The sequence below is a fragment of the Rhinichthys klamathensis genome, unplaced genomic scaffold (genome assembly GCF_029890125.1).
Source record: "Rhinichthys klamathensis goyatoka isolate OS25496 unplaced genomic scaffold, OSU_Roscu_1.1 h1tg000323l_1, whole genome shotgun sequence".
NCBI lineage: Eukaryota > Metazoa > Chordata > Actinopteri > Cypriniformes > Leuciscidae > Rhinichthys > Rhinichthys klamathensis.
The window spans coordinates 1,075,944-1,097,280 of NW_026606839.1; the positions used below are offsets into that span (position 1 = coordinate 1,075,944).

General features: G+C 38.1%; 1 protein-coding gene across 2 annotated transcripts in view; it reads left to right on the forward strand.

Moving 5' to 3' along the window:
- The window catches only part of creb3l3b (cAMP responsive element binding protein 3-like 3b), a 44,999-nt gene extending 23,995 nt beyond the window's left edge, over window positions 1-21,004 (forward strand). For both annotated transcript variants that reach the window (XM_056271642.1, XM_056271643.1), the window contains exons 5-10: window positions 250-360; window positions 783-889; window positions 2,784-2,852; window positions 14,853-14,937; window positions 16,579-16,666; window positions 20,741-21,004. In XM_056271642.1, the coding sequence (XP_056127617.1) occupies window positions 250-360; window positions 783-889; window positions 2,784-2,852; window positions 14,853-14,937; window positions 16,579-16,666; window positions 20,741-20,988 (708 nt within the window). In that variant the 3' untranslated portion in view covers window positions 20,989-21,004. The remainder of the gene's footprint in view (window positions 1-249; window positions 361-782; window positions 890-2,783; window positions 2,853-14,852; window positions 14,938-16,578; window positions 16,667-20,740) is intronic.
- Window positions 21,005-21,337: the final 333 nt, after the last annotated feature.

Consider the following 21,337-nt stretch of genomic DNA (forward strand, 5'->3'; position numbering starts at 1 on the left):
ATTTGTGCTGATTGTCTTGGTCATTATAGAAATGATCTTGCCGTGTCTTTAATTTGCGCATTGTCAGAAGATCACGCGCAGAATTTTCCACACCCATCTGCGCTTTTTTGGAATTACGCTCTCAAGCTAATTTGCCCTGTTTAGTAAATCTGGCCCTAAGTAAAGTGTCTTTAATCATAATCAAAACATATGCAGTTCCTAAAGTTTTTGAACAAGAGGATGAAATGAAATGTGTGTTTCTGTGTCTAGACAAAACTCTCCGACCAGCAATCCCAGCAAGAACTGATGCTCAATGAAGATGAGAAGAAACTTCTAGCCAAGGAAGGAGTCAATCTTCCCAGCCAACTGCCTCTAAACAAGGTACGTTGAACACACACATGAATTAGATCAAGGTCACATGGCCACATGTAATAATCTATCCATGTCATACACATGTCATTGCTCCATGTCTCTACATTTACTGCTGGAAGCCAGATCAGACATCAGCAGGGAGGAAAGAGGCTTTTATAGAGGCTGAGATGAAGGAAGTCAGTGATGAAAGGCAAAGGCAGCTCTCATCCTAATAACACATTTCAGCCGCAAAGGTTTTTCCCTCGGTGTATACGATAATGATAATGACATGATTAAGCTGATTTGATTCAACTCACATGCCGCATACTTCAGACCTTCTACAAAAATCTGTATCAAAATAAATGTTTGAAATGTAGACACTTGTGCCATCTCAATTCAAGATGAATTCCTCTTAACATTTTGTCTGGCTTGTTCTCTCATGTTTTTATTAGTACGAAGAAAAGATTCTGAAGAAGATTCGAAGGAAAATCCGGAACAAGCAGTCGGCACAGGAGAGCCGCAAGAAAAAGAAAGAATATATAGATGGACTGGAGAGCAGGTAAACACAAACAGAGAAAGAGACTCACACTTTTATGGGGACTTTCCATAGGCATAATATGATGACATTTATACTGTATATTCTATCCCCTAACTTTCTACATTTTTACATTAAAAAAAACACTCATTTATAAGCTACTTTCCCCATGGGGACCAAAAAGTATTCATTAATGGGAACATTTTGTCCCCATAGGAAATACCTGAACCCCACACACACATACACACGGTTGGGGACATTTAATTTAATATTCAACACTATTATTGATCTGTCTGCATTGGCACCATTATATGAGAACTGATCTGAGCTGGACGATTACATCAAGGTTTTCTCCAGAGCAGCTGTATAGATATATAAATATTTTTTTTACAACAAAAATGAAACATCACTGAACTTACTTAATCTGGACTGTGACGCTATTTTCTTCTAGAAACAAAACTTTGTTGCATTATTTTCCTGTTATCTCTCTAAAGCTGCTGTGAAACAATCTGTATTGTGAAAAGCGCAATATAATTAAATATGACTTGCATGAATGCAGACATAATTTCTCAAATTTTTTAACTTGCGTATGTAGAATGAGAAAGCATAATTGGATACACTACAGGTCAAAAGTTTGGGGTCAATGTTTTTTTTTTTTTATGATTGTTTATATTCAGAAAAGACATGCTAAATTAAAGTGACAGCACAATATTTTACATTGTTACAAAGATTTCTATTTCAAATAGATTAAATGCAGTTATTTTGAGTAAATCAGAATGTTGTCTGAAGGGTCACGTGACACTGAAGACTGATGATAGTAATGATGCTGAAAATTCAGATTTGATCACAAGAATAAATTACATTCGAAAATATATTCAAAAAGAAGTTATTTAAAATTGTAATAATATTTCCCAAACTTTTAAAAGGTAGTGTATATTGTGAACAACTGTACCGGACTTAACCTCAGATGTCCTGTTTGTGGTACAACTACAAGTAGTCTCAATGAATGAATATGACATCAAAGAAAAACTCATTACGAAGTAAACTTGCAGTGGAGTTGAAATTGAGGTTGAAAATCATTAAAAACCCAGGCTCGAACTTATCATAACTTGGGATCAAAGGAATCGAATATCCTCAGAGAGGCTGGAGAAATTATTTAGAACACACTGCGGCACAAACTTCGGGCATGAAATTGGCCTTTAAGGAAGAGCCCGTAGGTTTATCTGTCCAGAGGACAAACTCATTTCATATCAGGTGCTGCAGTCATCAAAAGTTTGTTATTCACAGTCACAAATCAGTCTTGTGAACTTACACATACCGTCTAGACACCTGTTGGATTGTACTGTCCTAAGAAATCAGATCATTTTCTCCTTTTCATATTTTGTCAATAAACATAAAATTATAAGATAAATACACAATTGAAATATATTAGCATTTTCTTAATTGGATTTTAATTGCAAAGAAGATTGGCCTATATAGATATATATATATATTACCACATAATATTGATGTGCACCATGCACACTATGTCGCCTTTGGCTTTTGGCTTGCTTAGTTGTGGACATTTAATATTCAACAATAATATTGATCTGCCTGCATTGACACCATTATATGAGAACTGAACTGAGCTGGATATATATAAAAATGAATAACTTTTTTACAACAAAAATGAACCAGCACTGAACTTACATAAGGTTGACCATGACGCTTAGTTGCATTATTTTCCTGTTATCACTGTAAAGCTGCTTCGAAACACTTTATATTGTAAAAAGCGCTTTATAAATAAAGGTGACTTGACTATGTAGGGAGTGTTTGTGTGTGTATATACACATCCTGCTGTGACAGACAGAGGGTGTGTGTGAGTATTTGTATGTCAGATTCATCACTGTGAGTAATTTGCCCATGTACTCTGGTCTAGGATGGCTGCATGCAGTGCTCAGAATATGCAATTACAGCAGAAAGTCATCCTGCTGGAGAAGACCAACACGTAAGTCTCGTTTTACAACAATATCAGATCCGCTCCTCTCTGACAAGGCTATAAATCAGTGGTTCTCAACTGGTTTCGCTTTATTTTCCCGACATCAAGTGGCCACAGAGTACTGAAATTGCTTACCCTACAAAATTATTTTGGTTCGAGTGCCTGGTCCAAACCCGAGTTCGATTGCTCCCTCTCCCCACTTGATTGTGTTCACATTATATTATTTAGGCCCGAACTACGGTGTGTTTGCATCAAAGCAACGGCTGTTTACCAGTGGTTTTGTTTTCAGAATATAATAGCACTTGCGTCTATCTGGCATGAATGTAATGCAGATGTTTTAAAGGCACACTATGCAAGAATTGTACCTTAATATAACAGCTTCAAAGTAATTTCGGTGGTAAACAAACTCATAGTAGGGCGAATCATCCTGGCGATCACTATCATCCTGGTAGTAAAGCTTGGGGCGGGGGTGCCGCTGGAAAAACCAGCAATGCAAGTTTGAGAGGAGCGCCCCGACAAATCTCGCGAGAATGACGACATGCTTTACGGCAACGACGTCACACACATCAACAACAACATTTGAAGCACGAAGACACTTGCGCGCATTTCAGACGTGATACTCGACGATGGAAAAAGCAAAGAAATCGCGGTCGGAAGAGACTAGGAAAAGGAAAAGATAATCTGACCGCGTGAGGAACCAGACAAGAGTCCCACTCGGTCGGGCTTTCACTCGTTGGCGCGAGCTAAAGCACTGGATGCAACAGTGATGCTGACCTGGCGATCTTGTTGATGGACTAATAAGTAAATCTTTCTAAGTTTGTGTGCATTTTATTTTGTGATTTCACCGGAATGAATAGATAGTCTCTGCAACGGCGATAGATTGAAGAGCGCGCCCGAGTGAAGACTGCGCACGCGCCGCCACAAGAGACACTGTGTATGTATCCATGACACTGATAGCAGCGGACACAAGCGCTCAGGTTGAGTTCAAAAACACATTTTAGCGCTAGATCTCTTATTTAAAGGCACACTATGCAAGATTTGTACCTTAATATAACAGCTTCAAAGGGGAATCAGGCCGCTAGTGCAGAGACCAGTCTATGGCAGACGCTCTGCGTGAGTGGCATTTACGACTGTAGCGTTAAATACAAGTACTCCACAACAGTAATACAACAGCGACTCTAGGGGTCGCTGTTTGACAAAAACGGAATTCCTGCATAGTGTGCCTTTAAAGACTGTGGAAGTCCATTACTGCTGAAGGCGAGATGAAATGACATTAAATTAATGAAATATTCTCTCTGCTTGCAGTGCGTCAGTCACTCTTGTCAGGAAAGTGAGTGAGAGTTTTATCGAATCTTCAATCATATGGCAGCAATAGCAGTTCACTTCAACGATTTAGTACGGTTGTGTTCATATCATCAGCAAACTGGAGTTCACATGAACCGTACCCCGCCATTTTTTATGCAGAATTGGGTATGGTTCACGGGTGCGCACCCGAGTTCGGAAAACAGTGTTCACATCATCCAGACAAACCAAACTCTGACGTCAGTCGAACCCTGGTGCACACCAAAAGTGCTAGTGTGAAAGCACCATAAAATGTCCTTATAAATAAACTAAGGGTGTGTTCACACTTGTAGTCCGGTTCGCTTATAGTTCGTTTGGTCTGGACCCAGTGTGTGCAGGGTGCGATTTGCCGGGGGGGGGGGGGGGGGGGGGGGGGGGGGGTTAGGGGTGCGTGGGATTTCCCCCTTTCTGGTCAAAGTATCCCTGCCTCTGCTTAATTATTTTTATCCCCGGTGGGGAATGTTGTTAATGTTAATTGATAAAAATGTTAGTTCACAGGGCATTATCAAATGCTAACAGATACAACTTTTGATCTTTTAAGTAACACTTTTGATCAAGTGTTACTAAATGTAATTAGATATACAACCTGTGGTGTATGCAACAGATTATTGGAAGCTCTTTCTCTTCCCTTTATAAAATGATTTATTTTTGCTAATTGAACTATGCAAGATTATACAGTAGTTATTTAATCTCGTACTATATGTCAGTACTGTATTTTACTATTTATACTTTTCCTACTTTTTATGCTCTTCTTGTCTCCATGTGAATGAACCACTGAGAAGCACGACATTTTGTTACACAGTTGTTCAATGATAATAAAAAGTATATTCTATTCTATTCTGCTCTTTGCATGTTATTTGCATTTATTTCCCCCCTGCTCTCTTCGATCAGAACGCAGCCCACCAGTTGAGATCCACTGCTGTAAAATATGTAGGTTTTATAACCTGCTCATGCACACAGCTCTTTAACTGTGCTATAAACCTGACCCTCCTGAAACCATGTTCTATTATAAGATCATTTACATAACGTCTCTTCTTTCAGCCTTTTATTGGTTATTTTACAGGCTATTTAAGATGCCATGAAATCAGCTATTCAATTTTAAGGAGAAGTCTAGTGAAAACAGTCATAAAATTGAGCAATAAACCACGAGAGGCTGTGCATTAGAATGATTTTTACCACAGTTGAAAGGTGTTGTTAGGCAAGACGCAAAGACAATTTGTTTGTTATATGCATTCAACACCCCATGTCATACTGAACCAATCAGCACTGTTAGAAAATGTTTAATGCAATTCAGTTTTGATGCTTTTTGCAAGGTTTACGCCATCAGTATTTCACTCAGAGTTCAACATGAAAAATGTTTTCACAATCAGCCCCTTGTCAAATAATCCTATGAATCCTTAATGAACATACATATATTTTACAGAGAGAGAGAGAGAGAGAGAGAGAGAGAGAGATTTTTTGAGATTTAACACACATTTATTAACATCCAACAAACAAAATAAAATAAACAACACTACATTTACATAAAATCACATTTAGGCCTACTCAAAATCTCCAACGAAGTGCAATGTGTCATTTTCAGTCCAACACAACATTCTTTGTACACACCAGACCTCTTCAAAGATTTCCAATTTTCTCATATGAGAATAAAAAATAAAATCATGTTTTATTCTTGCTTTTATAAGCCCCTTAAACAACAATTCAACATTTTTACTACTACCAGCAATTTCATATTTCCTACTAAGATAAACTGCCATTTTAGCTTGACCTAGGATAAAGTTTAACAACCGTCCTTTCTTCATTTTTCCTTTACAAAAATTAAAACCAAAAATAAACACGATCCTTGTAAATATTTCATCCACATTTGTAAAAAAAACCTCCAATAAACAAAATAAAGGTCTTAGTCTCTCACAGTGCATAAAACAATGAAATATGGTTTCTCTTTCACCACAAAAGGGACAATTATCTTGCACATTCGGATTCAACAATGAAATAAAAGCATTTATCGCAACAATTCCATGTAAAATTCTCCATTGAAGATCACCCACATTTTTTGTCAATGGTGGTTTGTAACAAGAGCCCCAACATGGTTTGACATCAAAATCAACACTTAAATGATCTCTCCATGGTGTATCTGCCCGTTTTAATTTCTCTTTATTTATCACCTTCACACAAACTGCATATAAACTCTTTCCACCCATTGTATCAAACATTATCTCTCTCGAATTCTCTGGGGTCATTAAAACATTTTCATTTTCTGTTACACTTTTAAATATCACCATACTGGGAAAATGATCCGTTTCATCAGGAAGAGCTTGACTTGACAAAAAGTTCCAGTCTTCTTCACTCAAATTTTCTCTGCACTTATTTAATAAAAAATAGACTGTCCTTGTTGATTTAATTCCAAGTCTCTGTGCGAGTGCATCAGCATTGTCCAACGCAATACCAGCAACTTCTATCAAGTCTTTCATTTTGACAACTTTGGCTTTTGTTAAAACTTGCATCAACCACAAAGTTGAATTTCCACATAAGTTGAATCGAGCACCATTAATCAATGGCTCCTCCAAAAACCAAAACAGTGACTGATATGACAATGTTCTTTTGGCCTGTACCATACACCATGCTTTTCTTAAACTTTCATAGAAGGTAGAGATGGACTTCAGATTAAAACTCCTACAATCTGTCCAGAAGATATTTCTTCTAAAACCCCACCCACCAACCTTACTCAAAAGGCAACAGGCTGGTCCAAACCACGAAATACTGGGACTGTATAAAAACTTTTGGACAAACTGTAGCCTGAACGCTACTTTCCTGCTTACAAGGTCAACAACCCCTTGTCCCCCTTCTTCCTTTGGAAGGTACAGAACACTCCTCGGTAACCAATGTAGTTTATCCCAAAAGAAGTTGATCATCTTGGCCTGTATTTTTCCAAGAACCCCTTCAGGAGGCTCTAAAACTGTTAACCTGTGCCATAATGAGGAGGCTACTAAATTATTAATAATCAATGCTCTCCCCTTAAAGGACATTTTAGGTAAAAGCCATTTCCACCTTTCAAGTTTTCCTCCTACATTCTCAAGAATATTTTCCCAGTTTTTTTGCATTATTATTTCATCACCCAAAAAAATTCCAAGATATTTCAAACCTCTTTGTGACCAAACCAATTCACCTGGTAATACCAGTTCTCCTTCATTCCATTTCCCAACTCTATATGCTGAACTTTTGGTCCAATTAACTTTTGCAGATGAGATTTTTGCATAAATGTTAACAATATCAACCAGCTTATCAACATCATTCTGTCCACTGGTTAAAACTAAAACATCATCTGCATATGCTGATAACTTTATAGGTGGAAATGTACTCTCATATGTAAACCCATCTAATTGAGTCCTAATTTTTTTTAACATGGGTTCTATTGCTATGGTGTAAAGCATACCTGACAAGGCACATCCTTGTCTAATCCCCCTTTGTATTTTAAAAGGGCAACTCAAACCACCATTTATTTTCAATACACTTTCAATATTTTCATAGAGCACTTTAATCAAGGCAGTAAAGGCAGGTGGAAAACCAAAAGTTTCAAACGTGTGCCATAAAAACTGATGATCCACCCGATCAAAAGCCTTTTCTTGATCTAGGGAAATTAGGCCACATTTTTTCCCAAACAGTCTAGACACTTCCAAAATATCTCGAATTAAGGATATATTATCCACAACTGATCTATTAGGTACACAATAGGATTGATCTAAATGTATAATCTGTCCAATTACATTCTTCAGTCTGTTTGCCAAAGCTTTTGATAAAATCTTATAATCAGTGCATAATAAAGAAACTGGCCTCCAATTTTTTATTTCTTTGAGATCCCCTTTCTTGGGGAGCAAAGTCAAAATAGCTCTTCTGCAGCTTAGTGGCAGTTGTCCTTTGTCCAAACTATCACTTAAAACCATAAGTAGATCATCTCCCAACAAATGCCAATATGCCTTGTAAAAATCAACAGGCAACCCGTCCAATCCGGGTGCTTTTCCATTCTTCATACTCTGCAAGGCATTAAACAATTCGTCTTTTGTTAAGGGACATATCAGTTCTGCATATGAATCTTCATTTATTTTTGGTAGATTGGACACAAATTCAGCCATTAACTGGCCATCCACCACACTTTTGGAATACAGCTCTTTATAAAACCCGACAGCCCTTTTTCGAATATCAGCGGCCTCAGTCAGAGCTTTCCCATCTTCCGCCCGTAAACACTGAATACTTTTTCTTTGGCCATTTTTTCTTTCTAAACTGAAGAAGAACTTAGACGGGGCATCCATTTCAGAAAGACTTTGAAATCTGGATCTAACCAACGCCCCCTGAGACCTTGTACCTAATAGATCTGCTAAGGCTGCTTTTTTTCCTTTAAGGGCCCGCAATTGATTTTGATTTGCAGAGGCTTCATTTAGCGCCTGCAGTTCAACAATATCCATCTCAAGACTTCTCATGGATTGAACTATGTCTCTAGTAACATTGAAAGTGTACTGATTACAAAGTTTCTGTATTTGCACCTTCCCAATCTCCCACCACTGTTGTTGAGATGTAAAAGAAGACTTTTTAGACTTCCACCCCAACCAAAAGAAGGAAAAACACTTACAAAAGTGAGCATCTTCAAGTAAAGCACTATTAAAATGCCAGTAGGCACTCTTATATTTAACAGAATTAATAAAAACACATGCTACTACCATTGAGTGGTCAGAGAAACCAACAGGACAAATATCACAAGATTTAAAACATTGTTTCTGATATTTAAAACAATAAAAAAGATCTAATCTTGCTAAAGAGATGCAGTTTTCTTTCACATGAGCCCATGTATACTGTCTTTCATCGCAATGAAAAGTTCTCCACACATCACAAAGTTGACAAGTTTTGATCACATTTATTAATTTACTTCTTGAAGCCATATGAGGCTCCATATGATTTCTGTCTAAGTCATTACTTGTACAATTAAAATCTCTACCCAGTACTAACACATTTTCTGTATTACATTGCTTTATGCTATCACACTGTAAACCCTAATAAGTTGAGACTACTCAAATGATTTGAGGAAAGTGGTTGCGTACGTTTTTTTGAGTAATGGGAAAATTCAAACTTAATTAATTGAGTTGACCTAATGTGGTCTTCTCATTGAATTAACTTAAATGTTTAAGTAAAGATAACTTAAAAGGCAAATGGAGTAAACTCAAATTTTCCAGGTTATATTTTGTTGTTTACTTATTATTAAATACATTTTAAATAAATTATAAATCATTAAACCAAGTTTTGTTTTTCACAACAGCTTTATTAGGCTTACATTACATATCTTAACTTCTATAATGCATACTGACTGAACATTGTATATTAACATTTAATCAGTAAAAAATACAATTACAATACTTGCAGTAAATTAAATCAATTGATTAAAATTTTTAATTGAAAAGTGAAATTGACCAGATCAGAACAATTGACCAGAACAATTAAAAACACAGTGTAATGAACAACAACAGACATTGTCTGTTATTGTAAATATTGTCATCTACTTATCTTTCACCCTTTGTAATAGTTGTGTGTGTCCCTCAGTTGTCCTCGGTGTCAATAGATAGATCTCAACATCATACAGTCACTTTTAGAATGGGTTCAAAATTTCAAAATATGCTGGAAAACCAAAAAATGTGTCAGTACTGCAGGCTAACATCAGCGAGATCTCATCCTGGGTAAACTGCCACTGTTGGTCCAAAGGGTCTCATTGCCGCAGTCCTTTAGATGAATGGTTGGGGCAGGGATCGAAGGATCCTGTGATTAAAATAAAAAAAATAATTAAGACGCATTTTCTTTTAATACATCGTACAGTACTCATTGTTTAAGCACAGGTTAGAGTGATATAATAATAAAAATGTAACAATACAAAGCAATGTTGCTAGTTGGACAGCAACAAGAATGGAAATAATCAAAGCAAGTCAAAGTGCTTTCTTGCCGTTTCAGTAACTAAATAAAATACAAGATAACTTGGGAAACTGAATTGTATTCAAACAAAAACTCTTTCTGTGTGCGTTACCTTATTGATGACTCAGATCTTTGAAGAGCAGCAGTAGCCTATTCGTGAAGAATGGCAGCATTTACCACCTGGCCTAAAAACAATCATATATATGCACAGTACATTACATCATAATAAAACTAAGTACATGGTAGATTTCTACACTTACTAGAACATTGAAACAAACAAAAGGAGTGAAATTTACACTGCACTTCAACAATTATGATATCATTTTAAGTATGTTGCTAAAAAACTTGTTTGCCTCACATGAATCAAGTCAGCTGCAGTTCTTCCTTCAGTGAGTTACTGTTTCTGAAGCCTCTGAGGACAGTTGAGAAGAAAGTGTCTGCTGATTTGTCAAAGGAGAATACGTTAACAACTCAAACATAAACGCACTCAATTTAAATCAACAACACTCAATCTTATGTTTTTGTTAAATACTCTATTTAAAAAGGTTTTATGAAAAAGTTTTTATTTGCACTTACCTTCGTCTGATATAAATGTCTGGAAAGGAAAAACAGGACGCTGTCAGTGCACGCAGTAACTGAAGGCAATGGGCTAAAATACAGTTCAGAAAAAAATATGACATTGAAAAACTTTGTCGTTGTGTTATGGTAAACATTATACAATGATTTTATTAATTCACACTTACCTTAGTCTGATGTAAATCTCACAGAAAATACCGGGCGCCGTCAGCGCGCAAGATTTGAATGGAGCAGGGGCGGGAATAAACGGCTCGAAAACAACGTCGGGCTAGAAAATACAGTTTAAAAAAACTGTTACAACATTGAACAAATTGTGATGTTATGTTCTGGCAAACATGTTATTTAAAATAGTTTTATGAATTCACACTTACCATACGTTTTCTCAGCCTCAGAAAATACCGGACGCTCTGCGCGCGCAAGAAGAACTTCAGTGAGTCAGGGGCTGCTGCGGGGGAGGGGGGAGAACAGGCTCGAGAGTCGAGACTCGAGACAGTCGTCGATTAAAAAAAGATTCCATTTACAGGCGTCAGGAATTGAAAGTCTCGTTCCAAATGCGAGGCCTGAAATGTCTGTACGTGATTGACAGGACCGATTTAACCCCTAAATGACTGTTTTATGCAGTGTCAGTCAGTCCCTCTGGCCTGCTGCCTGCATCAACAAATTCACGATGAACAAAAAAAATACTGCCTTGTGTATCGACCAATCAGCGTGTTGTCAAGGCAGAATTTCAGGCACGGCCAATCATATTAAACCGACACATAGTGAATCATTTAAATAACTTGAAATTTTGAGTTCATAACACTTAAAATCTTAATCTGAAAGACTGTTGCTGCCAAATGAGTACATTAAACACAACTGTTTCATTTTTGATGCAAAAACTTGCTATTGTAAGTAATGTTAAGTTATGATAACTTGATTTCTTTATTAATGATAACATTGGGGTTTACAGTGCACATACATTTTCAAAAAACAACATTCTTTCTGTTGATTTTACAGGCGCATAGACATTTATCAATTCCATATTAGCATTTTCAAACTTTGCTATTATCTTAATTAGTCTACCTTTTACTACTTCTGTAACATCATACGATATTGGTAGACAAGTCTTTGAAAACAAAACAGCCACCCCAGCACTCAGAGCAGTCTTATGACTCAGAGCAATACTTCCTTCCCACTCTTTCATCCATTCAACTTCATTATCCTCTGTACTGTGAGTTTCTTGCAAAAACATGACATCTATATTTTTTAATTTCATTAACTCATAAATCTGCGCTCTTTTGCTTGCATCCCTCGCCCCATTTACATTCAGGGAAGATATTTTAAAATTACTCATTATGAGGGATGAAAAAAACACAAAGAGCCAGGTCCATATCACGCTATTATTCTTGTGACAAATCATTATTCAATGCTTGAGGACGCACTTTTTGTACAATCTTTTTTAGACGATACAGCTCAGGATTTGACAAACAACCTTCACCTTTCTGTTTCATTAATATTTTTACTGAGTCAATAAATAAGGAAAGATCAGGAAAATAGTCTATGACCTCAACATTCCTCATTCCCTTTGTACGCTGGAGAAAAAGTTTCATTCTTTCCAAACTGTAACCACTATAGTCTTGTCTCACCTCTTCCTCAACTTGAACTTCAGAAAGTTCTTGCTCACTCTCTGAGCCAGACAAATCGTTCAACACCTCCCGAGAACTTTTAGTACTGGTTTCAACTTGTGCCTTTTTCTTTGATGAAATTACAATCTCACCAACATTAGACTTCCTTTTCACTGCTGGCACTTTAAATGCTGCTTCGTCCTCTTTGAGTAAATCACCCACCATCTCATCCAGCTCAACATCCATTATCTCATCATCTTTTCGAATCCGTTTCTCACTACACTTCACTCCACTACTTCCTGGTTCTTCATTGCCCACACTCAAATCCGAAACCTCACCAACTTCACTTTCTTCTTCCACCCTCTGACTCTCATTTAGATTTTGAGATCCACTTTCCTCTTCTGTACCATTTGACGCATTTTTGTCTGGACACGCGCGTACCAAGTGCCCCACCTTCCCGCATCCAAAGCATTTCATACTCTCCGTTGTTGCAAAAATTACATAATCAAAGCTATCAACTTTGAATTTAAAAGCAATATTAAGTTCGTCAATATCACTCCTCAAAATAACATATACTTGTCTGCGGAAAGACACAACGTGTTTCAACAACGGGGATTTACACCCTAATGGAATTTTCTTAATAGCCGAGACCAACTGTCCATATCGTGATAATTCACGTTGCAGCGCTTCATCACTAATAAATGGAGGCACATTGGAAAGCAAAACCTTTCTCGCTGGGTTAACAAGTGGAAAGACCTTAATCAAACTATCATTGAGAACTATCCCGTTTTCAACTGCCGCATTCGCTTTTTCAATTTTGTCTAAAAATACCACCACCGCACCGTTCATTCTCGATGCCGAACGAATGCTGCTGTGACCAACACCCACCACCGCTCCTACCGCTAAAACACATTCTTCGACTGAGCACTCAACTCCAACCGGCACTTTTATTCCATGCTGCCGGGTGAGTTGCCCATAACTCGTCGTCTCCGCATTCGCCATGGCAGCAGCCAGTTTAAAAACTGGCTAATCCAACTCCCCGTTCTCACCACAATGTTCCCAGTGCTTTGTGACCATACACAGTAAAAACCAGTGAAAGAAACAACATATAAGTAAAACAGACCTTTGAAAATGAAGAAAAGACTCCACAGTCACGCTCCGATTCACACTCCGCACTCACTCACTCAACAAACGCCCACGCATGCGCACGAGAGAGAGAGAGAGAGAGAGAGAGAGAGAGAGAGAGAGAGAGAGAGAGAGAGAGAGAGAGAGAATTCAAAATTTCAGTAGAATCACTTTGAGAATAGTTGTTTGATACTATTAGAATTGGCTTCAAATTGTTAGTTTTCAAAATAATTTATTGGTTTGATGGACTTTTAAAACTTATTTTATCCATCTTTACATCTTTTTGACCTGTTAACTGTCACCCCCCTTTTTTTGAATATACATGAAAATGCACATTTCGAACTGAAATGGTTGTAATTCAAGAATGCTTTGGAATATAGACGTAAGATTGGTCTCGTTTTAAAGAAGACATTTGAAAGTGTCATAAATTAAGAAAGTGAAATGGAAAAAAAGTTATAGAAGTTTGAGTTTATGAAAATATACAGTGTAAAAAATTTAATTATTCATATTTTATATAAAATATATATTTTCAAAACCTGGGTGACTCTAAAACTGCAAAAAAAAAAAAAAAATCAAAGCCAAAAATCTGAACAAGTTGTGTTTCAAATTTTAGGTGGATATCTCAAAAATTAGCTTTTAGTAAGATTTTGTTTGGGTGCAGTACCAAACTTTTTCACTAGATGACAACCAGACTCCATTACTGCCCATATAAGGACGGCTCCATTTCCATGTGTTTTGAGTGATATGAACCATTATTTCCACAATTTTCATACAATTTATGAAGTAGACATCCTATTCAGAAGTAATATGAGAAGTTTGGCAGATTTTGATATGAATTCAACCTCTAAGAAACACATAAAAATAACATGTATGTGCGTTATAGCTCGCTGCCACCTCACAGATGGTGAATCTATGATTTTTTTCTTTATATTTAAAAATTTTTTAGACCTTTTTTTCTAAAATAATTGAATGGATGCTATCTTTTGAACTCTTGGCATGAAAACAAACTGAGGTTTCTACCCTTTCATGATTTTTCATGTTCATCACTATTTCAAAATAAAGGTCTGAACACGCCTTAGGAGTATGAAAATATTCTTGTTGCAAATTGATAAATTACGGCTACACTGTAATTTATTTTGAAGATCAATCACCAAATATGGAAACTAGAGATTGTAAGCTTTCAAATGATATATAGTTTGTCAAGATTAGTTTAGGTTTAGTATAGGATATTACTGTTTTAGAAATGTAATGGATTTGGGCCCACCTGTGGGCCGGTGACACTCTGAAATCCTCCCACTCTATGCATATTTGATGAGGCCATTTTGACTTTTACACTTTCAAAGTTCACATCAAATGAAAGTTTTGCTACTTCCCTCCTCGAACTCGTAACACACTCTCACCATCTATCTGTCAGGTCTCTGGTGGAGCAGTTACGTCGCCTGCAGTCTCTGGTGATGAACGGCTCCTGCAAACCGGCTCAAACGGGAACCTGCATCCTGGTAAGATGACAGCGGAGGAGGGAGGAAGGAAGGGAAGGAAAGGAAAAGAAATGAAGGAATAAAGGTAGCATATGCTTTGAAGGAACCCGCTCCAAGGGTTCTTAGAACTCAAGCACAATCAAAGTAAACACTGGCAGAAGAGGTAGAGAAAGGAATCAAACAAATCTTCAGTGACACATCGACCAGAGCAGAGAGATTTCAGCCGTGGCGTCAGAAAAGTCACTTTTCTTCTTCATTTACAACTGATTACATCATTGACTGCTCTTGAACACTGTCTGCCACCTTCCATTAGAGCTCCACAACATCTCAGACTGTGCTCACATTCAAAGTCTGCAGTCAGAAATATCAAACAGTTCTTCCAAATAATCTCAGCTATGCTCTTCACATTCTCCTCTGAAAGAGAATTAAAGAAGACCTATTGCTTTTTAACATTTTAAACTGTCTTTAGTGTGTAATGTTGCTGTTTGAGCATGAAAAAGGTCTGCAAAGTTACAAAGCACAAAGGCAGTTCTTCTCTATACAGTGTCAGTGTTTCTGAACTCCCTGAAACGCCTCCATTGTAGTCTTGAGTTTTCTTCCGCGAACGAACACGTCACAATATTCCTCATTTAAATAATTCCCGCCCAAGGCATACGCAGAATAAAGGGGCGGGGCCTGGTTGAGTTAGTTAGTAGAGTGTTGAAACTCGCGGTTATGGTAAGGGGCGGGGCATTTCCCAAACACACTTGAAGCGCTTGACCAATCATAATACGCTGGTCCAGCCAATCAGAGCTCAGTGTGCTTTTCAGAAGGAGGGGCTTCATAGAGACAGGAACTAAACAGAGCGTTACTGACAGACTGGGAAGAGAGAAGCTGCAACAATGGAGAATATGGGAAAAATAATCTGTTTTTTGAACATTCAAGCATGAAAACCTATTCTAGTATAACAAAATCAAGACTTTGTAAATAGGTTCTCTTTAAAATGAAATGCATTGACAGTGAAACTAAATAAACCAAAAGAAATAATAATCAATCATAGTTCATGTTTTGTGGTTTGTGCTCACTGCTGTCCGTGCTCCGTTGAGATGTGCCGGTCGAACTCGGTTAATAAATTCAAGCATCAATCTCTCCCTTGAGCAGATGAATGAATAATTTCATAAGTGATTCGGGAGGCACCGGTTGGGTATTTGAAATTCAAATGAACACAGATGCCATGAAGATAAATGAAGTGAACTGTCTGGATAATACAATATTGCTGACGGGTGTAAAAGCAGACTTAATGATTCACGGCACCTCAAAAACATGTTTAGAAAGGAAAGGGATGGAAAAGAAGGAAGAGCAAAAAAAGAAAATAAGGAGAAAAAAAAGGAAAGTAAAAAAAAGGATGGAATGTTATTATATTACCAACCCTAAACTTTTAAACAGCATTACATATACAAAATATTTTTAATATAAGTATCAGAGGGGATATTGCAAATTATAATATAGAACATTTATTTTTATCTTTCCTGTGCATGTGGCAGAGAACCAAAATGATGTGATGATTATAATGAAAGTGTTGATTATACAAGCCTGTTTTTAATGCATGTAGGTCATAAGCTGACCCACATAGCAGGACTTGTTTATTTACTTCCTCTCGTTTAATATTCCTTCTTTTCCAAGGTGCTGGTCATCTCTTTCTCTCTCATTCTCATCCCGAGTCTCCAGCCCAGGAGGGCCGCGGACCCCGGGGACTTCAGCACTGCCAAAGGTTCGTCAACATCAACAGCATTGCAGACAGCATCATGAAACTGTGAATTTGACTTCATTTACATATGAGTCCGAACGCATTTCAGAAAACTGTGTATCTTCCAAACATCTCTGTTTGCCATCTGAAGCGTGTAGTGATTTCGTTTTCTGACCTGAGATGTCAATATAAACAAGTTTTTCATTTAAAGAGACTGTATAGTACAGAGGGCTCTACATCAAGGCGTAACCTGATTTATATTCAGGTTCTTGAACAAGACAAAGTGGGAGGCTGCAGCATTGAAGCGAACAGACAAGCTCACATTTACACGTCTCAGGCTCTTCTGTTCTTTTAGAGCAGTGACAGCGATCAGAAAGCAATGGGGTCGTGGCTGTCAGACGGTATACAATGTCTGCTTTTCACAACCTCAGAACGCTCACCTGCATTCATTTTTCATGTGGCACGACTTTTCTTCTCAAATCGTGTTTGACCTTTCTCATACTCTGCTTGGTTTAATCTCTGACAGTGTTGCTTTCAATGTCTGCTTGCACTCAGCAAAACAAGGTTAGGCTCAACAGTAGGAGATTCTGAAAACTAAGTACTTTTTATTCTCTACGTCTAGAAAGCATCTGGTGTTTTAAAGCAGGGGTTTTCAAACTGGGCTCCAGAAGAGGGTTCTAATGGTGTGTTCACACCGAACGCAAATAGAGCGTCAAATACGCGCCAATCACGTCTAGTTAGACGCTTGAACATTTTGAACCCATTCGCGCGTCCGCGATGGGTTCACACACAGCACCATCCAGAGGCGCACTCAACTCGGTGAATTTCACCGTCTTCTCCAGGAACTGCGCCTGGATGACAGCCGCTTCTTTCTCCAAGCTATTTGCTTTTTTGCCCGGTCTCTGTAAGCATACGACGTAGTATCGTATATTTCAGACGGCAACAATTAGCATCGCCTCCATTTTCGACAACAGTGATAGACCGGACGTATCAATTAGCTCTTCGTTGATTGGCTGGCGCAACAAAGCGTCATGCGATTGTTCCGCTCGAGTTCAAATTTTTCAACTTGCGCGGAAGACGTTTGCGGCAAACGCGTCTCCCAATTCGCGTCTTTGCATTGACTTTCTAATCTACTCGCGCAAATAATTAAATTTGCGTTCGGTGTGAACACACCATAAGGCTATTCACACTGTCAGTCCAAATTTGATTATTTGTGTATCCGATTGGAATCTAAATCTTATTTACAACATGACAATGACTACGTTTACATGCAGCCAATAACCCGTTCAAAACCGGGATATTAGCAATAACCCGGTCGCGCACGGCCATGTAAACACCGGCAAAAACCCGAATATGCTTATATCCCGGATTTTAAAAACCGGGATATGATACCTGGGGTACCCCTTTTCTAACCCGAATTTTTGGTCATGTAAACGCGCATCGGCATATCCCCATAGTGATTTGTGTTCTGCGCATGTTCTATTCGCAAGGAATCTTGGTCTTTTGAGTAGAGGAGCTTCTCGGCGCATACAGAAACCTGCGTGCAGTATACCGGAAGTAAACATGGCGAGACGCAGCACAGCATACTTTTGGAGCGAGGTCAGTACCAGCACCAAAGCGCAAACAAAGGCGATCGATCGCTATCTGCCCCGAACTATTCATTATCCGCGTGCTGCTGCTGTTGTTGTTGTCTTTGGATACAGGAAGAAGAATCGGAAATGACGCATATTGCGTCTTAAAGGGGAAATGAAGCAGTCAGTCAAGTTTACATAATTTACAAGATGGATTACCACTATAATCAAAAATTATATAAGAAACATGACAAATGTTAACATATAAAAGAAAAAAGAAACACCGTTATATCTTTCGCGGCAAGGGCGCCGCCATTGTGCAGTATTATGACTGGTGACATCACGGGGTTGGTTGGCTTTAAGGTTGTCTGTACGTCTTGACGCTAACCGTGCGTCGCCATTTACATCGGGATATTGCAATTCCATGTATACAGGAGAAACTCTCTCTGCTCACGCATGTAAACGGGTTATTCCTAATGTTTCAGAAACCCGAATAGTGACCTTAACCCGACCATAGACAGTAAAAGAAATGGACACAGCGACCCCGTTGATTTCAACGGAGAGAGTTGAAGCGCAACATGGGCACTCACTTCCTGATAGCCAAGCGTTCTGCGCAGGCTCAAACTGAGCTTGACGACGTAGTTGTCACGTGAGCAACCGTTCTGACCTTCTAGTAGCTGTGCCGGACAAATCTGAATTGAAATCTGAAACAAATCTGTTGTTGAAATATTTTGTCCCGTTGCTTTTATGAACTCTCTATCTATGGGCTTATCCCTTGACTTTATGCCTCCATGTCCACCCGATTGCCTCATAGACAGTAAACGATTGCCTACGAGCTTCTACTTCTGTCTATACGGTAATTTCTCTACTGTGGCGACAGAGCGTCCCGTGGTTATGACGCAATCGTTAGCCTATTTTTACAAGAATGGCTTCTACGGGGCCATAATGTAAGATACAAAGTAATGGAGCCTTTTATCCATTGTCCCGTTTCTTGAGAAATAAATAATGGACAAATGGAGTCTTTGGACACCTCAGATGTAAAGTTATTCGCTGTCAAAGTGACGCCAAAATGAATGGGAGTCAATGGGATGCTAACAGCAGGTGATAGCCAGCTACAATGGCGGCCCCCGGAGGCAGCTTCAACTTCCGGCTGATGGATTACCCCCTTGAACCCGACCATAACCCGAAAATTGGCTGCATGTAAACGTAGTCAATGTGCATTCACCGCGCTGGATTACTTTGTTTTCTGGGGCAGCGGCAGAAAGGAAGGAGGCTGGTATGAGTGACTGTATTCCGCGCCGCCGTCTCCGCCAGCATTTCATGTGATTTTTTTTTTAGTTCACACTTGCTAATTCTGATCAGTTTTGGACTGATATCCAAATATTTCATAAAAAAAAAAAACTTAACTTTTTCTAACATCCATCATTAATATGAAAGAGAATAAGACACATTCAAAATAATAATACAAAGTTAATATTTTAATAAAACATAATTATTATGTATATTATTTTGTTGTGTGTGTGTATATATATATATATATATATATATATATATATATATATATATAATACTATCTGAAAAATATTTAGGCTACTTTGTATTAATTTGAATTTATGTTTTGATAAATATTTAAACAAAAATATGTTTTTATTAAATTAATACTTTACAAAATTACCAATGTATCATATATATCATCATAGTATTTCTCACAGAATTTAAATGGGTCTTTATACATGAAAATATATAGTCTGTCATTATATTTTAGCAAGAGGATCATTAAATTTGGGGGTCGATGTCATCAAAAACTTTGAAAGCCCTTCATTAAAAAACCCAGAAACCAAAACACTGATCTGAAGAACCTATAATGTTGCAATCTAGAACTTCTTTTAATCTCCAGAGAACTGTATAGCTCAATTCGAGAGCACTATAGTATACAGCCAAAAATTATTCTGGATAGAAAATTATTCCTAGAACCTAAAAGTACTGTAAAGTACTATTGAAAAAAAAAAAACATTTTTAAACAGAGTTCAACCAAAAGTCATTTTACCCTTGTACTGTACACTCTCAGAAAAAAAGGTACAAAAACTGCAGCTTTTGCTCCTTTTTTTCCCGAACAGACATTTCCAAAAGGTACACTTTTGTATCTGAAGGTGCATATTAGTATCTAAAAGGAACAAAAGAGCACCTTTTGAAAAGGTACCGCTCCAGTGAAAGCTTTTGTCCCTTTTTTTCTGAGAGTGTATCATTCTGACTCTAAAGGCTGAGAAAATGCTGACAGAATAAACCCAAAAGAGTGTTACAGTATGTCCAGACACTTATGATGCTACACACTGTTATTTTACTTAAATCTACTATGGCAAGATCCAGTTTTTATTCTTATGTATGATGGAACTGCTCTCGGGAGAAAGTTTAATTCTATGTACATACAAATGAAAATATTCACTGACTCTGAAACCTCCCGGAGACAGAACACACTGAATATGCAGCAGTGAGTCACTGAAATCCCTTCTTCCCCTCTCTCCTGCAGTTCAAGCCAGGTCACTGCGCTCCGTGATGGAGGTGTACAGCATTCAGCCGGGCTACTCAGTCAACAGGGATGTGGAAGTGTCCTCGTCCCCTAACAGCAAGCTTCAACTCAGGCCTGAGTACGCCGACATGAACCCTCTCCATCACAACCACAGCTACAGAGACCGTGAGCACGACCACAGCGACCCCATCACCGGCCACACTGCCTCACTGAGCTGGCTAACACATCAGGAGAAAGACAGGAAGTGATGTAACCGAATGGCGCACATTATTACACCAGACTCTTGACTAAACGGAGACGCAGCTCATTTCGGCCACATGTATGAAGTGACCGACTGTCTGACTGACATGCTTCTGTGTGGCATTCTATGGGGTTTATCTGAATAGATTTGACCAAAATAACAGACTGGAATGGGAAAACAAATAATTCAAACAATGATGAAGCAGTCAATGCAAAAAGTTGTACAGAAAACACAAAGATAGTGTAAAAGGTTGCAGGCTTATGTGAATAGATTTTACGCCGATAACATACTGGAATGGAAACATAAATCATGCAAATAATGATGCAGCAGCATGTGCTATTTTTTTTTTACAGAAA